Source organism: Ascaphus truei, chromosome 13 (genome assembly GCF_040206685.1).
Source record: "Ascaphus truei isolate aAscTru1 chromosome 13, aAscTru1.hap1, whole genome shotgun sequence".
Lineage (NCBI taxonomy): Eukaryota > Metazoa > Chordata > Amphibia > Anura > Ascaphidae > Ascaphus > Ascaphus truei.
In genome coordinates, this window is record NC_134495.1 from 50166910 (window position 1) to 50186694 (window position 19785).

The 19785-nt window shown below is 49.3% G+C and overlaps 1 protein-coding gene across 1 annotated transcript in view; it reads left to right on the forward strand.

Annotated features, from left to right (window-relative positions):
* NFATC4 (nuclear factor of activated T cells 4) overlaps nucleotides 1-19785 on the forward strand; it is a 72879-nt gene that overhangs the window by 24637 nt on the left and 28457 nt on the right. Inside the window, exons 2-3 of the mRNA XM_075569163.1 lie at nucleotides 2672-3770; nucleotides 4252-4414. Of these exons, the coding sequence (XP_075425278.1) occupies nucleotides 2672-3770; nucleotides 4252-4414 (1262 nt within the window). The remainder of the gene's footprint in view (nucleotides 1-2671; nucleotides 3771-4251; nucleotides 4415-19785) is intronic.

Genomic DNA, 19785 nt, shown 5'->3' on the forward strand with positions numbered 1-19785 from the left:
GCGCTCTTACACTGCTCCGCCTCACCCAGCACTCTAACACCGCTCCCCCCACCCAGCGCTCTTACACCGTTCCCTCTCACCCAGCGCTCTTACACTGCTCCCTCTCACCCAGCGCTCTTACACCACTCCCCCCCACCCAGCGCTCTTACACCGCTCCCCCCACCCAGTGATCTTACATCGCTCCCTCTCACCCAGCGCTCTTACACTACTCCCCCTCACCCAGCGCTCTTACACTGCTCCCCCTCACCCAGAACTCTTACACTGCTCCCCCCACACAGAGCGCTCTTACCCTGCTCCCCCTCACCCAGCGCTCTTACATTGCTCCACCACACCGAGCGCTCTAACACTGCTCCCCCCACCCAGTGTTCTTACACTGCTCCCCCCCAACCCAACGCTCGTATACTGCTCCCCCCCAACCCAACGCTCGTATACTGCTCCCCCCCAACCCAGCGCTCGTATACTGCTCCCACCCAACCCAGCGCTCTTACACTGCTCCCCCTCAACCCAGCGCTCTTACACTGCTCCCCCTCAACCCAGCGCTCTTACACCACTCCCCCCCCACCCAGCGCTCTTACACTGCTCCCCAACACCCAGCACTCTTACACTGCTCTCCAACACCCAGCGCTCTTACACTGCTCCCCCCCACCCAGCGCTCTTATACTGCTCCCCCCAATCCAGCGCTCTTACACCGCTACCCCCCATCCAGCGCTCTTACACCGCTACCCCCCCCATCCAGCGCTCTTACACTTCTCTCCCCCACCCAGCGCTCTTACACCACTCCCTCTCGCCCAGCGCTCTTACACTGCTCCCCCTCACCCAGAACTCTTACACTGCTCCCCCACACCGAGCGCTCTTACACTGCTCCCCCCACCCAGCACTCGTACTCGACTTCCCCTCACCCAGCGCTCTTACACTGCTCCCCCCGAACCCAACGCTCGTATACTGCTCCTCCCCAACCCAATGCTCGTATACTGCTCCTCCCCAACCCAACGCTCGTATACTGCTCCCCCCCAACCCAGCGCTCTTACACCACTCCCCCCCACCCAGCGCTCTTACACCGCTCCCCCCCACCCAGCACTCGTACACTACTCCCTCTCACCCAGCGCTCTTACACTGCTCCCTCTCACCCAGCGCTCTTACACCACTCCCCCCCCCCACCCAGCGCTCTTACACCGCTCCCCTCACCCAGCGATCTTACATCACTCCCTCTCACCCAGCGCTCTTACACTGCTCCCCCTCACCCAGCGCTCTAACACCGCTCCCCCCACCCAGCGCTCTTACACCGCTCCCTCTCACCCAGCACTCTTACACTGCTCCCTCTCACCCAGCGCTCTTACACCACTCCCCCCCACCCAGCGCTCTTACACCGCTCCCCCCACCCAGCGATCTTACATCGCTCCCTCTCACCCAGCGCTCTTACACTGCTCCCCCTCACCCAGCGCTCTTACACTGCTCCCCCTCACCCAGAACTCTTACACTGCTCCCCCCACACAGAGCGCTCTTACCCTGCTCCCCCTCACCCAGCGCTCTTACATTGCTCCACCACACCGAGCGCTCTAACACTGCTCCCCCCACCCAGTGTTCTTACACTGCTCCCCCCCAACCCAACGCTCGTATACTGCTCCCCCCAACCCAATGCTCGTATACTGCTCCCCCCCCATCCAGCGCTCGTACACAGCTTCCCCTCACCCAGCGCTCTTACACTGCTCCCCCTGCCCAGCGCTCTTACACTGCTTTGCCCCTGCCCAGCGCTCTTACACTGCTCCCCCCACCCAGCGCTTTTACACTGCTCCCCCCCACTTAGCGCTCTTACACTGCTCCCCCCCACCCAGCGCTCTTACACTGCTCCCCCTCACCAACGCTCTTACACTGCTCCCCCCCACCCAGGGCTCTTACTCTGCTCCCGCTCACCCAGCACTCTTACGCTGCTCCCCCCACCCAGCGCTCTTACACTGCTCCCCCTTACCCAGCAGTCTTATGCTGCTCCCCCTCACCCAGCACTCTAACACTACATCCCCCATTCCAAACGCTCTTACTTTCATTAAATGTATACTGATTTGAATGAAGCTAATACTGTATCTACCCAAGCAGGGGGATGATGGTTTTACATCACTCCTTTTGGTTCTTTGTCTTCCTTTGATTATCACTCCACTTTCTGACTCATTGTTGTTCTCTCTCCGTCCTTTGCTCCCTGTGCAGGTATCTCTCTCTTTCATCTTTCTCTTTCATTCTCTCCTCTTTTTCACCTTCTCCATCCCCTCCTCTTCCTTTCTCTTTCAGTGAAGCTGTTATAACAGTTGTTTTCCTCCTCCTGTTATCTTCTCTACTTCTGTCTCTCTTAGAAATGAGGGGCCATGTTTATTTAGTGTGTCCTAGGTTTGGGGAGGTTTGGGGAGGGACAGAGTCGGTATGAGGGGAAGACATGTTAAGGCCAAGAATGCATTGGGAAAAAGGACAGGAATGAAAAATCTCGACCTAGACCCAGATGGTCAGGCTTCTATAGAACCTTAAATGGAGGGACAGATTTGATGGCCATGGGTATCATGTGACACCCCTTGGTTCATTCCGTCCATGTACTGTATCTCTCTGTTCAGGGTGGGCAATGGCAGCTTGTGGGAAAGAATGTTCTCATTTCCTTACACTATTCCCTTCCTTCCTCGTACCCTTTTAGATCTGGAATCGGATGACCCTTCCATCTGCCATGAAGCAATCTCTGACCCTACACTCTCCCTCAATCCTCCCAGTGGCTGTATCATGGGGGGAGTAGGGAGTGGGATGGGATGTGTGACCAGGGCTGGCATGCACTCCCCACCCCCCAGACGGGCCTCAGAGCAGGACATGAATGGAACATTCCTTAGCCAGCCATCCCGTTTCATCCCCCTGGGGGGATCACGTTTCCTTGAGTGTCCTAGCATCCGTATCACCAGCGACTCCCCTGGAAATAGTGATGGGGAACCTGAGGAGCTTGGAGGAGGTGACCTCTGGAATGACAGACCCCACCATGACCAGCTCTTCCTCCCCCCGGACCCATTTTGCTATCGGGACTCTTTCCTGAGCCCCAGTCCGGCCAGCAGCCACTCTTCCTGGAGCTTCCTGTCCTCTGAGGCTTCTTCTTGTGACTCTCTGGGGCAGATGTGCGAGGAAGTCGAGAGAGAGCTTAACGAAGCCGCTTCCCGCTTTACGCTGGCCTCCCCTCTTGGGTCCCCTAGGGGCTCCCCAAAACCTTGGGGTGGTCACTGTGATGACTTCTGGCCGCCAGGCTCAATTTCGGGCCTACCTCCCTCGCAACGAGAGGAGTTGCTGTCGCCCTATCCACAGGCTCAGGTTTCACGGCCTACCTCCCCTTGCGGGAAAAGGAGGTACTCAACATCAAATGAGGAGGGCACACGCCAGACCAGTTCTCCTTCCCCAGCCCACTCACGCAGAGGCAGCTTGGGTGAGGACAACATCATGTCAGAAGGAGAGGCTTCCCCCAAACTCAGTGAGCTTCAGCAACAACCAATGTCAACCCCCTCTGTGGAGAGAGGTGACAACATACCACAGAAGGCACGGAGGACATCAGCAGAACAGACTGTTGCCCCTGTTAGGCCTGAGGAGGCATCAAACCCTGGAAAAAACTTTCCCCCAGGTCAACCTGGGTCTGTGGGAGAGGAGAGCTCTGGTGTGTTCCCTCACAGCAGGAAGGAGAATGCGGGAATGGATTATCTGGCTGTGCCTTCTGCCCTGGCCTGGTCCAAAGCTAGGGTTGGAGGGCAAAGTCCAGTGTTCAGGTAATGAAGCTGAGATACCGTGTGAATGAAATGAAGCATGTCGGTGAGCTGTGTGTTATGGGAATGTTGCTAAAAGTGTAGTAGGAGCTGCAGTGACAGCTTTGTGTGTGAGGGTTCAGTACTGGGAGAGCAAAGGATGCTGAAGGGCAGAATTCAGAGGTAGTGAAAGGTTTCTGTGGAACAGCAGGATGTGTAAAGGGAAAGGGGTGAGGGTTACAGTGGTGTGGAAATTCTTTATACTAGGATAGTAGAGGGTGCTACATGGTAGAATTGAGGTACTGTATTAGTTACAAATTAGGGAGCTCTGTAATGGGTGTCAATATTGGGAAGATTAAGGTGATCTTGAGCAGGATTGTGATGCAGTGACATAGCTGTGAGAAGGGTATGGAGGTCGTTACTTAATGGGCAGAGGGTAATCTGCCTCACAGCTGTGTACATTCAGAAGGTGATGCTACTTCTTGACTCTGTGGTTCTCTCTCAGGTCATCCTCTTTGCCCCCTCTGGACTGGCCTCTGCCCTGCCAGTTTGAGGGGTTAGAGCTAAGGGTGGAGGTGCAGCCACGGACTCATCACCGCGCTCATTATGAGACAGAGGGAAGTCGGGGGGCAGTGAAGGCTTCACCGGGGGGACATCCTGTGGTGAAGGTAACCCCTCAATATCCGACTAGCACCCTCTCTCTCCACCTTTAAAACCTATCTTAAAATACCTCTTTAACAAAGCATATGGGCAGCTCCGTTGGTTGATACTATACATCTCATATGCACTAGCCATGACCCCTTTCAGGTGCACTTACAGAACACCCTCCTACTGGCGCTGTAAGTTATCCACACTTACCACTTAGATTGTAAGCTCTTCTGGGCAGGGACTCCTTTTCCTATTCTATGCCTGAAGCACTTATTCCCATTATGTGCTATATTATTATGGGTATTATAGCTGTGAAGCGCTATGTACATGAATGGCGCTATATTCATAAAGATATACATACAGTACATATAGCAATGTTCTGCAACTGCATTTGTTCATCATATGAAGTCACATTGTGTGTGCTTGAAGGTATCTCGGTGAGACCTCACAGCGGCCTGGTAGTGTGCTAAGGCTTGACAAAGGGCTTCATGCCCGAAATGTTGCCTCTGTCTATTTGCTTTAGGGTTAGCTTGTGTCATATTAATAAAGTAATGGGATTTTTATTAATTTTTTTAAACAAAAAGAAATGCTATGAAATTCTAATTTAGGGTTACATGTTTGTGTGTGTTTGACTATGTGTGTTTATCATGTACAGTATTTGTGTGTGTTTGAATGTGTTTGTTTGAATCGTGTGTGTGTGTGTGTGTGTGTGTGCGTGTGTGTGTGTGTTTGTGTTTAGTTGTGGTTAGCACATATGTCTTTATTTGAATATTTCTTTGTGTACTGTATGTGTGTTTGAATGTGTTTGTGTGCATCATTTGTGTTTTTCAATTTGCTTGTGTGTTTCACTGTTTGGGTGTGTGTATCACAATAATGTGTGTATGTTTCAATGTATTTGTGTCTGGGTGTGTATCACATGTATGCATGTGTTTCAATGTGCTTGTGTGTGTGTATTATATGTTTGGGTGTGTGTATCACATGTATATATGTGTTTGAATGTGTTTGTGTGTGTACATATAACAATAATGTGTGTTCAATGTGTTTTTCTAGGCGTGTATCACATGTTTGTGTGCGTGTTTAAATGTGTTTGTTGTTGTGTGTATGGCACATGTATTTGTGTGTGTGGTTTGAAGGTGTTTTTGTGTGTATCAGATGTATATATGCGTGTGTGTATATTTGTATCTTGTGTATGTGCAATAGTGCAGAGTCACGCTTCACGGAACATGAAATATGGCAGCCATTTCCTTCCCCTCAGGAGGAGAGCTGGAAGGGAGAATGTGTTCGAGAGTGTGGGACACAAATATGGAAGGGGGGAGACAGAAAAGGAAGGGGGGAGAGAGAATGAGAGGTGGGAAGAGAGCTAGCAGGGCTCTGAAAACAATGCTAAATAAAGAGAAGGAATGGATGGGGGGAAGAGATGACAGGGCGAGGGACCAGTATTGGCAGGGAGCGGGATGTGGTATTGTTAGGGGTATTGGTGCTGGTATTATTGGCAGGGAGCTGGATGTGGAATTGTTAGGGGTATTGGTGCTGGTATTATTGGCAGGGAGCTGGATGTGGTATTGTTAGGGGTATTGGTGCTGGTATTATTGGCAGGGAGCTGGATGTGGTATTGTTAGGGGTATTGGTGCTGGTATTATTGGCAAGGAGCTGGATGTGGTATTGTTAGGGGTATTGCTGCTGGTATTATTGGCAGGGAGCTGGATGTGGTATTGTTAGGGGTATTGCTGCTGGTATTATTGGCAGGGAGCTGGATGTGGTATTGTTAGGGGTATTGCTGCTGGTATTATTGGCAGGGAGCTGGATGTGGTATTGTTAGGGGTATTGCTGCTGGTATTATTGGCAGGGAGCTGGATGTGGTATTGTTAGGGGTATTGCTGCTGGTATTATTGGCAGGGAGCTGGATGTGGTATTGTTAGGGGTATTGGTGCTGGTATTATTGGCAGGGAGTTGGATGTGGTATTGTTAGGGGTATTGCTGATGGTATTATTGGCAGGGAGCGGGATGTGGTATTGTTAGGGGTATTGCTGCTGGTATTATTGGCAGGGAGCTGGATGTGTTAGGGGTATTGCTGCTGGTATTATTGACAGGGAGCTGGTTGTGCTATTGGTGCTGATTTCATTGACAGGGAGCAGGATGTGGTAGTGTATGGAGTATTGGTGCTGGTATCATTGGCAAGGAGCTGGATTTGGTATTGTTTAAATATCACCTTTATGCTGACAACACACAAAGTTACCTTTCAACCTCTGACCTTACACCTGCTGTAGAGACTAAAGTTTCTGAACGTCTCTCCGCTATATCATCCTGGATGGCCCTCCACCGACTTTAAACTTAACATGGCAAAAACAGAGCTCCCCATACTTCCTCCCAAACCTGGCCCTACTACCTCCTTCCACATTACTGTTGAAAGTACTATCATTCACCCACTAGCCCAAGCACGCTGCCTAGGGGTCACACTCGACTCCTATCACATTCTCCACTCATACTCAAAATGTATCTAAAACCTATCGCTTTTTCCTCCGCAATATTACAAAGATACACCCTTTCCTCTCCTTTTCCCGCCTTAAACCCGTCTCACTGACTGCCCCACACCTCTGGAATGCCCTTCCCCTCAATACCCGACTAGCACCCTCTCTAGCCACCTTTAAGACCCACCTTAAGACACACTTGCTTAAAGAAGCATATGAGTAGCACTGTGGCTAATACTATACACATGATACATATAGCTTGGCCCCCTGCAGACGCACTTACCAGAACACCCTCCTACTGTCTCTGTACGTCCTTCCTACCTACCAATTAGATTGTAAGCTCTTCGGAACAGGGACTCCTCTTCCGAAATGTTACTTTTATGCCTGACGCACTTTTTCAATGATCTGTTATTTTTGTTATTTATATGATTATCACGTGTATTACTGCTGTGAAAAGCTATGTACATTAATGGCGCTATATAAATAAAAACATACATACATTGTTAGGGTATTGGTGCTGGTATCATTGGCAGGGAGCTAGATGTGGTATTGTTAGGAGTATTGGTGATGGTATTAATGGCAGGGAGCTTGTTGCGGACTTGTTAAGGGTATTGGTGCTGGTATCATTGGCAGGGAGATGGATGTAGTATTGTTAGGGGTATTGGTACTGGTATTATTGTCAGGGAGCTGGATGTGGTATTGTTAGGGGTATTGGTGCTGATATAATTGGCAGGGAGCTGAATGTGGTATTGTTAGGGGTATTGGTGCTGGCTTTATTGGCAGGGAGCTGTTTGTGGCATTGTTAGGGGTATTGGTGCTGATTTCGTTGGCAGGGAACTGGTTGTGGTATAGTTCAGATGGTCGTGCTGGTGGTATTGTTAGGGGTATTGGTGCTGGTATCAATGACAGGGAGATGGATGTAGTATTGTTAGGGGTATTGGTGCTGATATAATTGGCAGGAAGCGGAATGTGGTATTGTTAGGGGTATTGGTGCTGGCTTTATTGGCAGGGAGTAGGATGGGGTAATGTTAGGGGTATTGGTGCTGATATCATTGTCAGGGAACTGGTTGTGGTATAGTTAAGATGCTGGTGCTGGTATCAATGGCGTTGGTATCATTGACAGAGAACTGGATGAGGTATAGTTAGATGGTGGTGCTGGTATCATGGGCAGAGAGCTGGATGCAATATAGTTAGATGGTGGTGCTGGTATCATTGGCAGGGAACTGGATGTGGTATAGTTAGATGGTGGTGCGGGTATCATTGGCAGGGAACTGGATGAGGTATAGTTAGATGGTGGTGCTGGTATCATTGGCAGGGAATTGGATGAGGTATAGTTAGATGATGGTGCTAGTATCATTGGCAGGGAACTGGATGAGGTATAGTTAGATGGTGGTGCTGGTATCATGGGCAGAGAGCTGGATGCAATATAGTTAGATGGTGGTGCTGGTATCATTGGCAGGGAACTGGATGTGGTATAGTTAGATGGTGGTGTGGGTATCATTGGCAGGGAACTGGATGAGGTATAGTTAGATGGTGGTGCTGGTATCATTGGCAGGGAATTGGATGAGGTATAGTTAGATGGTGGTGCTGGTATCATTGGCAGGGAACTGGATGAGGTATAGTTAGATGGTGGGGCTGGTAACATTGGCAGGGAGCTGGATGTGGTATAGTTAGATGGTTGTGCTGGTATCATTGGCAGTGAGCTGGATGAGGTATAGTTAGATGCTGGTGCTGGTATCATTGGCAGGGAACTGGTTGTGGTATAGTTACAATGCTGGTGCTGGTATCAACGGCGCTGGTATCATTGACAGAGAACTGGTTGCGGTATAGTTAAAATGGTGGTGCTGGTATCATGGGCAGAGAGCTGGTTGCAGTATAGTTAAGATGGTGGTGCTGGTTTCATTGGCAGGGAACTGGATGAGGTATAGTTATATGGTGGTGCTGGTATCTTTGGCAGGGAACTGGATGTGGTATAGTTAGATGGTGGTGCTGGTAACATTGGCAGGGAGCTGGATGTGGTATAGTTAGATGGTGGTTCTGGTATCATTGGCAGTTAACTGGATGAGGTATCGTTAGATGCTGGTGCTGGTATCATTGACAGAGAACTGGTTGTGGTATGTTAAGATGGTGGTGCTGGTATCATTGGCAGAGAGCTGGATGCGGTATAGTTAAGATGGTGGTGCTGGTATCATTGGCAGGGAACTGGATGAGGTATAGTTAGATGGTGGTGCTGGTTTCATTGGCAGAGAATTGGATGAGGTATAGTTAGATGGTGGTGCTGGTTTAATTGGCAGGGAACTGGATGAGGTATAGTTAGATGGTGGTGCTGGTATCATTGGCAGGGAACTGGATGAGGTATAGTTAGATGGTGGTGCGGGTATCATTGGCAGGGAGCTGGGTGAGGTATAGTTAGATTGTGGTGCAGGTATCCTTGGCAGGCAGCTGGATGAGGTATAGTTAGATGGTGGTGTGGGTATCATTGGCAGGGAGCTGGATGAGGTATAGTTAGATGGTGGTGCTGGTATCATTGGCAGGGAGCTGGATGAGGTATAGTTAGATGGTGGTCCTGGTATCATTGGCAGGGAACTGGATGAGGTATAGTTAGATGGTGGGGCTGGTAACATTGGCAGGGAGCTGGATGTGGTATAGTTAGATGGTGGTGCTGGTATCATTGGCAGTGAGCTGGATGAGGTATAGTTAGATGCTGGTGCTGGTATCATTGGCAGGGAACTGGTTGTGGTATAGTTACAATGCTGGTGCTGGTATCAACGGCGCTGGTATCATTGACAGAGAACTGGTTGTGGTATAGTTAAAATGGTGGTGCTGGTATCATGGGCAGAGAGCTGGATGCAGTATAGTTAAGATGGTGGTGCTGGTTTCATTGGCAGGGAACTGGATGAGGTATAGTTAGATGGTGGTGCTGGTATCTTTGGCAGGGAACTGGGTGAGGTATAGTTAGATGGTGGTGCTGGTAACATTCGCAGGGAGCTGGATGTGGTATAGTTAGATGGTGGTGCTGGTATCATTGGCAGGGAGCTGGATGTGGTATAGTTAGATGGTGGTTCTGGTATCATTGGCAGGCAACTGGATGAGGTATAGTTAGATGCTGGTGCTGGTATCATTGACAGAGAATTGGATGAGGTATAGTTAGATGGTGGTGCTGGTTTAATTGGCAGGGAACTGGATGAGGTATAGTTAGATGGTGGTGCTGGTATCATTGGCAGGGAACTGGATGAGGTATAGTTAGATGGTGGTGCGGGTATCATTGGCAGGGAGCTGGGTGAGGTATAGTTAGATGGTGGTGGAGGTATCATTGGCAGGGAGCTGGATGAGGTAAGTTAGATGGTGGTGCGGGTATCATTGGCAGGGAGCTGGATGAGGTATAGTTAGATGGTGGTGCTGGTATCATTGGCAGGGAGCTGGATGAGGTATAGTTAGATGGTGGTCCTGGTATCATTGGCAGGGAACTGGATGAGGTATAGTTAGATGGTGGTGCTGGTTTCATTGGCAGGGAACTGGATAAGGTATAGTTAGGATGGTGGTGCTGGTATCATTGGCAGGGAGCTGGATGAGGTATAGTTAGATGGTGGTGCTGGTATCATTGGCAGGGACCTGGATGTGGTATAGTTAGATGGTGATGCTGGTATCATTGGCAGGGAACTGGATGTGGTATAGTTAGATGGTGGTGCTGGTATCATTGGCAGGGAGCTGGATGATGTACAGTTAGATCGTGGTGCGGGTATCACTGGCAGGGAGCTGGATGTGGTATAGTTAGATCGTGTTGCTGGTATCATTGGCAGGGAGCTGGATGAGGTATAGTTAGATGGTGGTGCAGGTATCATTGGCAGGGAGCTGGATGAGGTATAGTTAGATGGTGGTGCGGGTATCATTGGCAGGGAGCTGGATGAGGTATAGTTAGATGGTGGTGCTGGTATCATTGGCAGGGAGCTGGATGAGGTATAGTTAGATGGTGGTCCTGGTATCATTGGCAGGGAACTGGATGAGGTATAGTTAGATGGTGGTGCTGGATTCATTGGCAGGGAACTGGATGAGGTATAGTTAGGATGGTGGTGCTGGTATCATTGGCAGGGAGCTGGATGAGGTACAGTATAGTTAGATGGTGGTGCTGGTATCATTGGCAGGGACCTGGATGTGGTATAGTTAGATGGTGATGCTGGTATCATTGGCAGGGAGCTGGATGTGGTATAGTTCGATGGTGGTGCGGGTATCATTGGCAGGGAGCTGGATGATGTACAGTTAGATCGTGGTGCGGGTATCACTGGCAGGGAGCTGGATGTGGTATAGTTAGATCGTGTTGCTGGTATCATTGGCAGGGAGCTGGATGAGGTATAGTTAGATGGTGGTGCTGGTATCGTTGGCAGGGAACTGGATGTGGTATAGTTAGATGGTGGTGCTGGTATCATTGGCAGGGAACTGGATGAGGTATAGTTAGATGGTGGTGCTGGTATCATTGGCAGGGAGCTGGATGAGGTATAGTTAGATGGTGGTGCGGGTATCATTGGCAGGGAGCTGGATGAGGTATAGTTAGATGGTGGTGCTGGTTTCATTGGCAGTGAACTGGATGAGGTATAGTTAGATGGTGGTGCTGGTATCATTGGCAAGGAACTGGATGAGGTATAGTTAGATGGTGGTGCTGGTATCATTGGCAAGGAGCTGGATGTGGTATAGTTAGATGGTAGTGCTGGTATCATTGGCAGGGAGCTGGATGAGGTATAGTTAGATGGTGGTGCTGGTATCATTGGCAGGGAGCTGGATGAGGTATAGTTAGATGGTGGTGCTGGTATCATTGGCAGGGAGCTGGATGAGGTATAGTTAGATGGTGGTGCTTGTATCATTGGCAGGGAACTAGATGAGGTATACTGTAGTTAGATGGTGGTGCTGGTATCATTGGCAAGGAGCTGGATGTGGTATAGTTAGATGGTGGTGCTGGTATCATTGGCAGGGAGCTGGATGTGGTATAGTTAGATGGTGGTGCTGGTATCATTGGCAGGGAGCTGGATGTGGTATAGTTCGATGGTGGTGCGGGTATCATTGGCAGGGACCTGGATGTGGTATAGTTAGATGGTGATGCTGGTATCATTGGCAGGGAGCTGGATGTGGTATAGTTCGATGGTGGTGCGGGTATCATTGGCAGGGAGCTGGATGATGTACAGTTAGATCGTGGTGCGGGTATCACTGGCAGGGAGCTGGATGTGGTATAGTTAGATCGTGTTGCTGGTATCATTGGCAGGGAGCTGGATAAGGTATAGTTAGATGGTGGTGCTGGTATCGTTGGCAGGGAACTGGATGTGGTATAGTTAGATGGTGGTGCTGGTATCATTGGCAGGGAACTGGATGAGGTATAGTTAGATGGTGGTGCTGGTATCATTGGCAGGGAACTGGATGAGGTATAGTTAGATGGTGGTGCTGGTATCATTGGCAGGGAGCTGGATGAGGTATAGTTAGATGGTGGTGCGGGTATCATTGGCAGGGAGCTGGATGAGGTATAGTTAGATGGTGGTGCTGGTTTCATTGGCAGGGAACTGGATGAGGTATAGTTAGATGGTGGTGCTGGTATCATTGGCAAGGAACTGGATGAGGTATAGTTAGATGGTGGTGCTGGTATCATTGGCAAGGAGCTGGATGTGGTATAGTTAGATGGTAGTGCTGGTATCATTGGCAGGGAGCTGGATGAGGTATAGTTAGATGGTGGTGCTGGTATCATTGGCAGGGAGCTGGATGAGGTATAGTTAGATGGTGGTGCTGGTATCATTGGCAGGGAGCTGGATGAGGTATAGTTAGATGGTGGTGCGGGTATCACTGGCAGGGAGCTGGATGTGGTATAGTTAGATCGTGTTGCTGGTATCATTGGCAGGGAGCTGGATGAGGTATAGTTAGATGGTGGTGCTGGTATCGTTGGCAGGGAACTGGATGTGGTATAGTTAGATGGTGGTGCTGGTATCATTGGCAGGGAACTGGATGAGGTATAGTTAGATGGTGGTGCTGGTATCATTGGCAGGGAACTGGATGAGGTATAGTTAGATGGTGGTGCTGGTATCATTGGCAGGGAGCTGGATGAGGTATAGTTAGATGGTGGTGCGGGTATCATTGGCAGGGAGCTGGATGAGGTATAGTTAGATGGTGGTGCTGGTTTCATTGGCAGGGAACTGGATGAGGTATAGTTAGATGGTGGTGCTGGTATCATTGGCAAGGAGCTGGATGTGGTATAGTTAGATGGTAGTGCTGGTATCATTGGCAGGGAGCTGGATGAGGTATAGTTAGATGGTGGTGCTGGTATCATTGGCAAGGAGCTGGATGAGGTATAGTTAGATGGTGGTGCTGGTATCATTGGCAGGGAGCTGGATGAGGTATAGTTAGATGGTGGTGCTTGTATCATTGGCAGGGAACTAGATGAGGTATACTGTAGTTAGATGGTGGTGCTGGTATCATTGGCAAGGAGCTGGATGTGGTATAGTTAGATGGTTGTGCTGGTATCATTGGCAGGGAGCTGGATGTGGTATAGTTAGATGGTGGTGCTTGGCAGGGAACTGGATGAGGTATAGTTAGATGGTGGTGCTGGTATCATTGGCAAGGAGCTGGATGTGGTATAATTAAGATGGTGGTGCTGGTATCATTGGCAGGGAGCTGGATGTGGTATAGTTGGATGGTGGTGCTAGTATCGTTGGCAGGGAACTGGATGAGGTATAGTTAGATGGTGGTGCTGGTATCATTGGCAGGGTGCCGGATGTGGTATAGTTAGATGGTGGTGCTAGTATCGTTGGCAGGGAACTGGATGAGGTATAGTTAGATGGTGGTGCTGGTATCATTGGCAGGGAGCTGGATGATGTATAGTTAGATGGTGGTGCTGGTATCGTTGGCAGGGAGCTGGATGAGGTATAGTTAGATGGTGGTGCTGGTATCATTGGCAGGGAACTGGATGAGGTATAGTTAGATGGTGGTGCTGGTATCATTGGCAGGGATCTGGATGTGGTATAATTAAGATGGTGGTGCGGGTATCATTGGCAGGGAGCTGGATGAGGTATAGTTAGATGGTGGTGCTGGTTTCATTAGCAGGGAGCTGGATGAGGTACAGTATAGTTAGATGGTGGTGCTGGATTCATTGGCAGGGAACTGGATGAGGTATAGTTCGGATGGTGGTGCTGGTATCATTGGCAGGGAGCTGGATGAGGTATAGTTAGATGGTGGTGCTGGTATCATTGGCAGGGACCTGGATGTGGTATAGTTAGATGGTGATGCTGGTATCATTGGCAGGGAGCTGGATGTGGTATAGTTAGATGGTGGTGCTGGTATCATTGGCAGGGAGCTGGATGATGTACAGTTAGATCGTGGTGCGGGTATCACTGGCAGGGAGCTGGATGTGGTATAGTTAGATCGTGTTGCTGGTATCATTGGCAGGGAGCTGGATGAGGTATAGTTAGATGGTGGTGCTGGTATCGTTGGCAGGGAACTGGATGTGGTATAGTTAGATGGTGGTGCTGGTATCATTGGCAGGGAACTGGATGAGGTATAGTTAGATGGTGGTGCTGGTATCATTGGCAGGGGACTGGATGAGGTACAGTTAGATGGTGGTGCTGGTATCATTGGCAGGGAGCTGGATGAGGTATAGTTAGATGGTGGTGCGGGTATCATTGGCAGGGAGCTGGATGAGGTATAGTTAGATGGTGGTGCTGGTTTCATTGGCAGGGAACTGGATGAGGTATAGTTAGATGGTGGTGCGGGTATCATTGGCAGGGAGCAGGATGAGGTATAGTTAGATGGTGGTGCTGGTATCATTGGCAGGGAACTGGATGAGGTATAGTTAGATGGTGGTACTGGTATCATTGGCAGGGAGCTGGATGTGGTATAATTAAGATGGTGGTGCGGGTATCATTGGCAGGGAGCTGGATGAGGTATAGTTAGATGGTGGTGCTGGTATCATTGGCAGGGAGCTGGATGAGGTATAGTTAGATGGTGGTGCTGGTATCATTGGCAGGGAGCTGGATGAGGTATAGTTAGATGGTGGTGCTGGTATCATTGGCAGGGAGCTGGATGAGGTATAGTTAGATGGTGGTGCGGGTATCATTGGCAGGGAACTAGATGAGGTATACTGTAGTTAGATGGTGGTGCTGGTATCATTGGCAAGGAGCTGGATGTGGTATAGTTAGATGGTGGTGCTGGTATCATTGGCAGGGAGCTGGATGTGGTATAGTTAGATGGTGGTGCTTGGCAGGGAACTGGATGAGGTATAGTTAGATGGTGGTGCTGGTATCATTGGCAAGGAGCTGGATGTGGTATAATTAAGATGGTGGTGCTGGTATCATTGGCAGGGAGCTGGATGTGGTATAGTTGGATGGAGGTGCTAGTATCGTTGGCAGGGAACTGGATGAGGTATAGTTAGATGGTGGTGCTGGTATCATTGGCAGGGAGCTGGATGATGTATAGTTAGATGGTGGTGCTTGTATCGTTGGCATGGAGCTGGATGTGGTATAGTTAGATGGTGGTGCTGGTATCATTGGCAGGGAACTGGATGAGGTATAGTTAGATGGTGGTGCTGGTATCATTGGCAGGGATCTGGATGTGGTATAATTAAGATGGTGGTGCGAGTATCATTGGCAGGGAGCTGGATGAGGTATAGTTAGATGGTGGTGCTGGTTTCATTAGCAGGGAGCTGGAAGAGGTATAGTTAGATGGTGGTGCTTGTATCATTGGCAGGGAACTAGATGAGGTATACTGTAGTTAGATGGTGGTGCTGGTATCATTGGCAAGGAGCTGGATGTGGTATAGTTAGATGGTGGTGCTGGTATCATTGGCAGCGAGATGGATGTGGTATAGTTAGATTGTGGTGCTTGGCAGGGAACTGGATGAGGTATAGTTAGATGGTGGTGCTGGTATCATTGGCAAGGAGCTGAATGTGGTATATTTAAGATGGTGGTGCTGGTATCATTGGCAGGGAGCTGGATGTGGTATAGTTAGATGGTGGTGCTAGTATCCTTGGCAGGGAACTGGATAAGGTATAGTTAGATGGTGGTGCTGGTATCATTGGCAGGGAACTGGATGAAGTATAGTTAGATGGTGGTGCGGGTATCATTGGCAGGGAACTGGATGATGTATAGTTAGATGGTGGTGCTGGTATCGTTGGCAGGGAGCTGGATGTGGTATAGTTAGATGGTGCGGGTATCATTGGCAGGGAACTGGATGTGGTATAGTTAGATGGTGCGGGTGTCATTGGCAGGGAACTGGATGAGGTATAGTTAGATGGTGGTGCTTGTATTATTGGCAGGGAGCTGGATGAGGTATAGTTAGATGGTGGTGCTGGTTTCATTGGCAGGGAACTGGATGAAGTATAGTTAGATGGTGGTGCTGGTATCATTGGCAGGGAACTGGATGAGGTTTAGTTAGATGGTGCGGGTATCATTGGCAGGGAACTGGATGTGGTATAGTTAGATGGTGCGGGTGTCATTGGCAGGGAAGTGGATGAGGTATAGTTAGATGGTGGTGCTTGTAATATTGGCAGGGAGCTGGATGAGGTATAGTTAGATGGTGGTGCTGGTATCATTGGCAGGGAGCTGGATGTGGTATAGTTAGATGGTGGTGCTGGTAACATTGTCAGGGAGCTGGATGTGGTATAGTTAGATGGTGGTGCTGGTATCATTAGCAGGGAGCTGGATGTGGTATAGTTCGATGGTGGTGCTGGTTTCATTGGCAGGGAACTGGATGAGGTATAGTTAGATGGTGGTGCTAGTATCATTGGCAGGGAGCTGAATGTGGTATAGTTGGTTGGTGGGGCTGGTATCATTGGCAGGGAGCTGGATGTGGTATAGTTAGATGGTGGTGCTGGTATCATTGGCAGGGAGCTGGACGTGGTATAGTTAGATGGTGGTGCTGGTATCATTGGCAGGGAGCTGGATGTGGTATAGATATATGGTGGTGTGTGTATCATTGGCAGGGAACTGGATGAGGTATAGTTAGATGGTGCGGGTATCATTGGCAGGGAACTGGATGTGGTATAGTTAGATGATGCGGGTGTCATTGGCAGGGAGCTGGATGTGGTATAGTTGGATGGTGGTGCTGGTATCATTGGCAGGGAACTGGATGAGGTATAGTTAGATGGTGGTGCTGGTATCATTGGCAGGGAGCTGGATGTGGTATAGATAAATGGTGGTGCGTGTATCATTGGCAGGTAGCTGGATGTGGTATAGTTAGATGGTGGTGCTGGTATCATTAGCAGGGAGCTGGATTTGGTATAGTTAGATGGTGGTGCTGGTATCATTGGCAGGTAGCTGGATGTGGTATAGTTTGATGGTGGTGCTTGTATCATTGGCAGGGAACTGGATGAGGTATAGTTAGATGGTGGTGCGGGTATCGTTGGCAGGGAACTGGATGAGGTATAGTTAGATTGTGGTGCTGGTATCATTGGCAGGGGACTGGATGAAGTATACTGTAGTTAGATGATGGTGCGGATATCATTGCCAGGGAACTTGATGTGGTATAGTTAGATCGTGCGGGTATCATTGGTAGGTTGCTGGATGAGGTATAGTTAGATGGTGGTGCTGGTTTCATTGGCAGGGAACTGGATATGGTATAGTTAGATGGTGGTGCTGGTATCATTGGCAGGGAACTGGATGAGGTATAAGAAAGATAGATGGTGGTGCTGGTATCATTGACAGGGAACTGGATGAGGTATAGTTAAATGGTGGTGCTGGTATCATTGGCAGGGAGCTGGATGTGGTATAGTTAGATGGTGGTGCTCGTATCGTTGGCAGGGATCTGGATGAGGTATAGCTAGATGGTGGTGCTGGTATCATTGGCATGGAACTGGATAAAGTATAGTTAGATGGTGGTGCGGGTATCATTGGCAGGGAACTGGATGAGGTATAGTTAGATGGTGGTGCTCGTATCATTGGCAGGGAGCTGGATGTGGTATAGATATATGGTGGTGTGTGTATCATTGGCAGGGAGCTGGATGTGGTATAGTTAGATGGTGGTGCTGGTTTCATTGGCAGGGAACTAGATGTGGTATAGTTAGATGGTGGTGCTTGTATCATTGGTAGGGAACTGGATGAGGTATAATTAGATGGTGCGGGTATCATTGGCAGGGAACTGGATGTGGTATAGTTAGATGATGCGGGTGTCATTGGCAGGGAACTGGATGTGGTATAGTTGGATGGTGGTGCTGGTATCATTGGCAGGGAACTGGATGAGGTATAGTTAGATGGTGGTGCTGGTATCATTGGTAGGGAGCTGGATGTGGTATAGATAAATGGTGGTGCGTGTATCATTGGCAGGGAGCTGGATGTGGTATAGTTAGATGGTGGTGCTGGTATCATTGGCAGGGAGCTGGATTTGGTATAGTTAGATGGTGGTGCTGGTATCATTGGCAGGTAGCTGGATGTGGTATAGTTTGATGGTGGTGCTTGTATCATTGGCAGGGAACTGGATGAGGTATAGTTAGATGGTGGTGCGGGTATCGTTGGCAGGGAACTGGATGAGGTATAGTTAGATTGTGGTGCTGGTATCATTGGCAGGGGACTGGATGAAGTATACTGTAGTTAGATGATGGTGCGGATATCATTGCCAGGGAACTTGATGTGGTATAGTTAGATCGTGCGGGTATCATTGGCAGGTTGCTGGATGAGGTATAGTTAGATGGTGGTGCTGGTTTCATTGGCAGGGAACTGGATATGGTATAGTTAGATGGTGGTGCTGGTATCATTGGCAGGGAACTGGATGAGGTATAAGAAAGATAGATGGTGGTGCTGGTATCATTGACAGGGAACTGGATGAGGTATAATTAAATGGTGGTGCTGGTATCATTGGCAGGGAGCTGGATGTGGTATAGTTAGATGGTGGTGCTCGTATCGTTGGCAGGGATCTGGAGGAGGTATAGCTAGATGGTGGTGCTGGTATCATTGGCAGGGAACTGGATAAAGTATAGTTAGATGGTGGTGCGGGTATCATTGGCAGGGAACTGGATGAGGTATAGTTAGATGGTGGTGCTGGTATCATTGGCAGGGAACTGGATGCGGTATACAGTAGTTAAGATGGTGGTGCGGGTATCATTGGCAGGGAGCTGGATGTGGTATAGTTAGATGGTGGTGCTTGTATCATTGGCAGGGAACTTGATGTGGTATAGTTAGATGGTGGTGCTGGTTTAATTAGCAGGGAACTGGATGAGGTATAGTTAGATCATGGCGCTGGTATCATTGGCAGGGAACTGGATGAGGTATAGTTAGATGGAGCGGGTATCATTGGCAGGGAACTGGATGTGGTATAGTTAGATGGTGCGGGTGTCATTGGCAGGGAGCTGGATGTGGTATAGTTAGATGGTGGTGCTGGTATCATTGGCAGGGAGCTGGATGTGGTATAGTTAGATGGTTGTGCTGGTATCATTGGCAGGGAGCTGGATGTGGTATCGTTAGATCGTGGTTCTTGTTTCATTGGCAGGGAACTGGATGAGGTATAGTTAGATGGTGGTGCTGGTATCATTGGCAGGGAGCTGGATGAGGTATAGTTAGATGGTGGTGCTGGTATTATTGGCAGGGAACTGGATGAGGTATAGTTAGATGGTGGTGCTGGTATCATTGGCAGGGAGCTGAATGTGGTATAGTTAGATGGTGGTGCTTGTATCATTGGCAGGGAACTGGATGAGGTATAGTTAGATGGTGGTGCGGGTATCATTGGCAGGGAACTGGATGAGGTATAGTTAGATGATGGTGCGGATATCATTGGCAGGGAACTTGATGTGGTATAGTTAGATGGTGCGGGTGTCATTGGCAGGGAACTGGATGAGGTATAGTTAGATGGTGGTGCTGGTATCATTGGCAGGGAAATGGATGAGGTATAGTTAGATGGTTGTGCGGTTGTCATTGGCAGGGAGCTGGATGTGGTATAGTTAGATGGTGGTGCTGGTATCATTGGCAGGG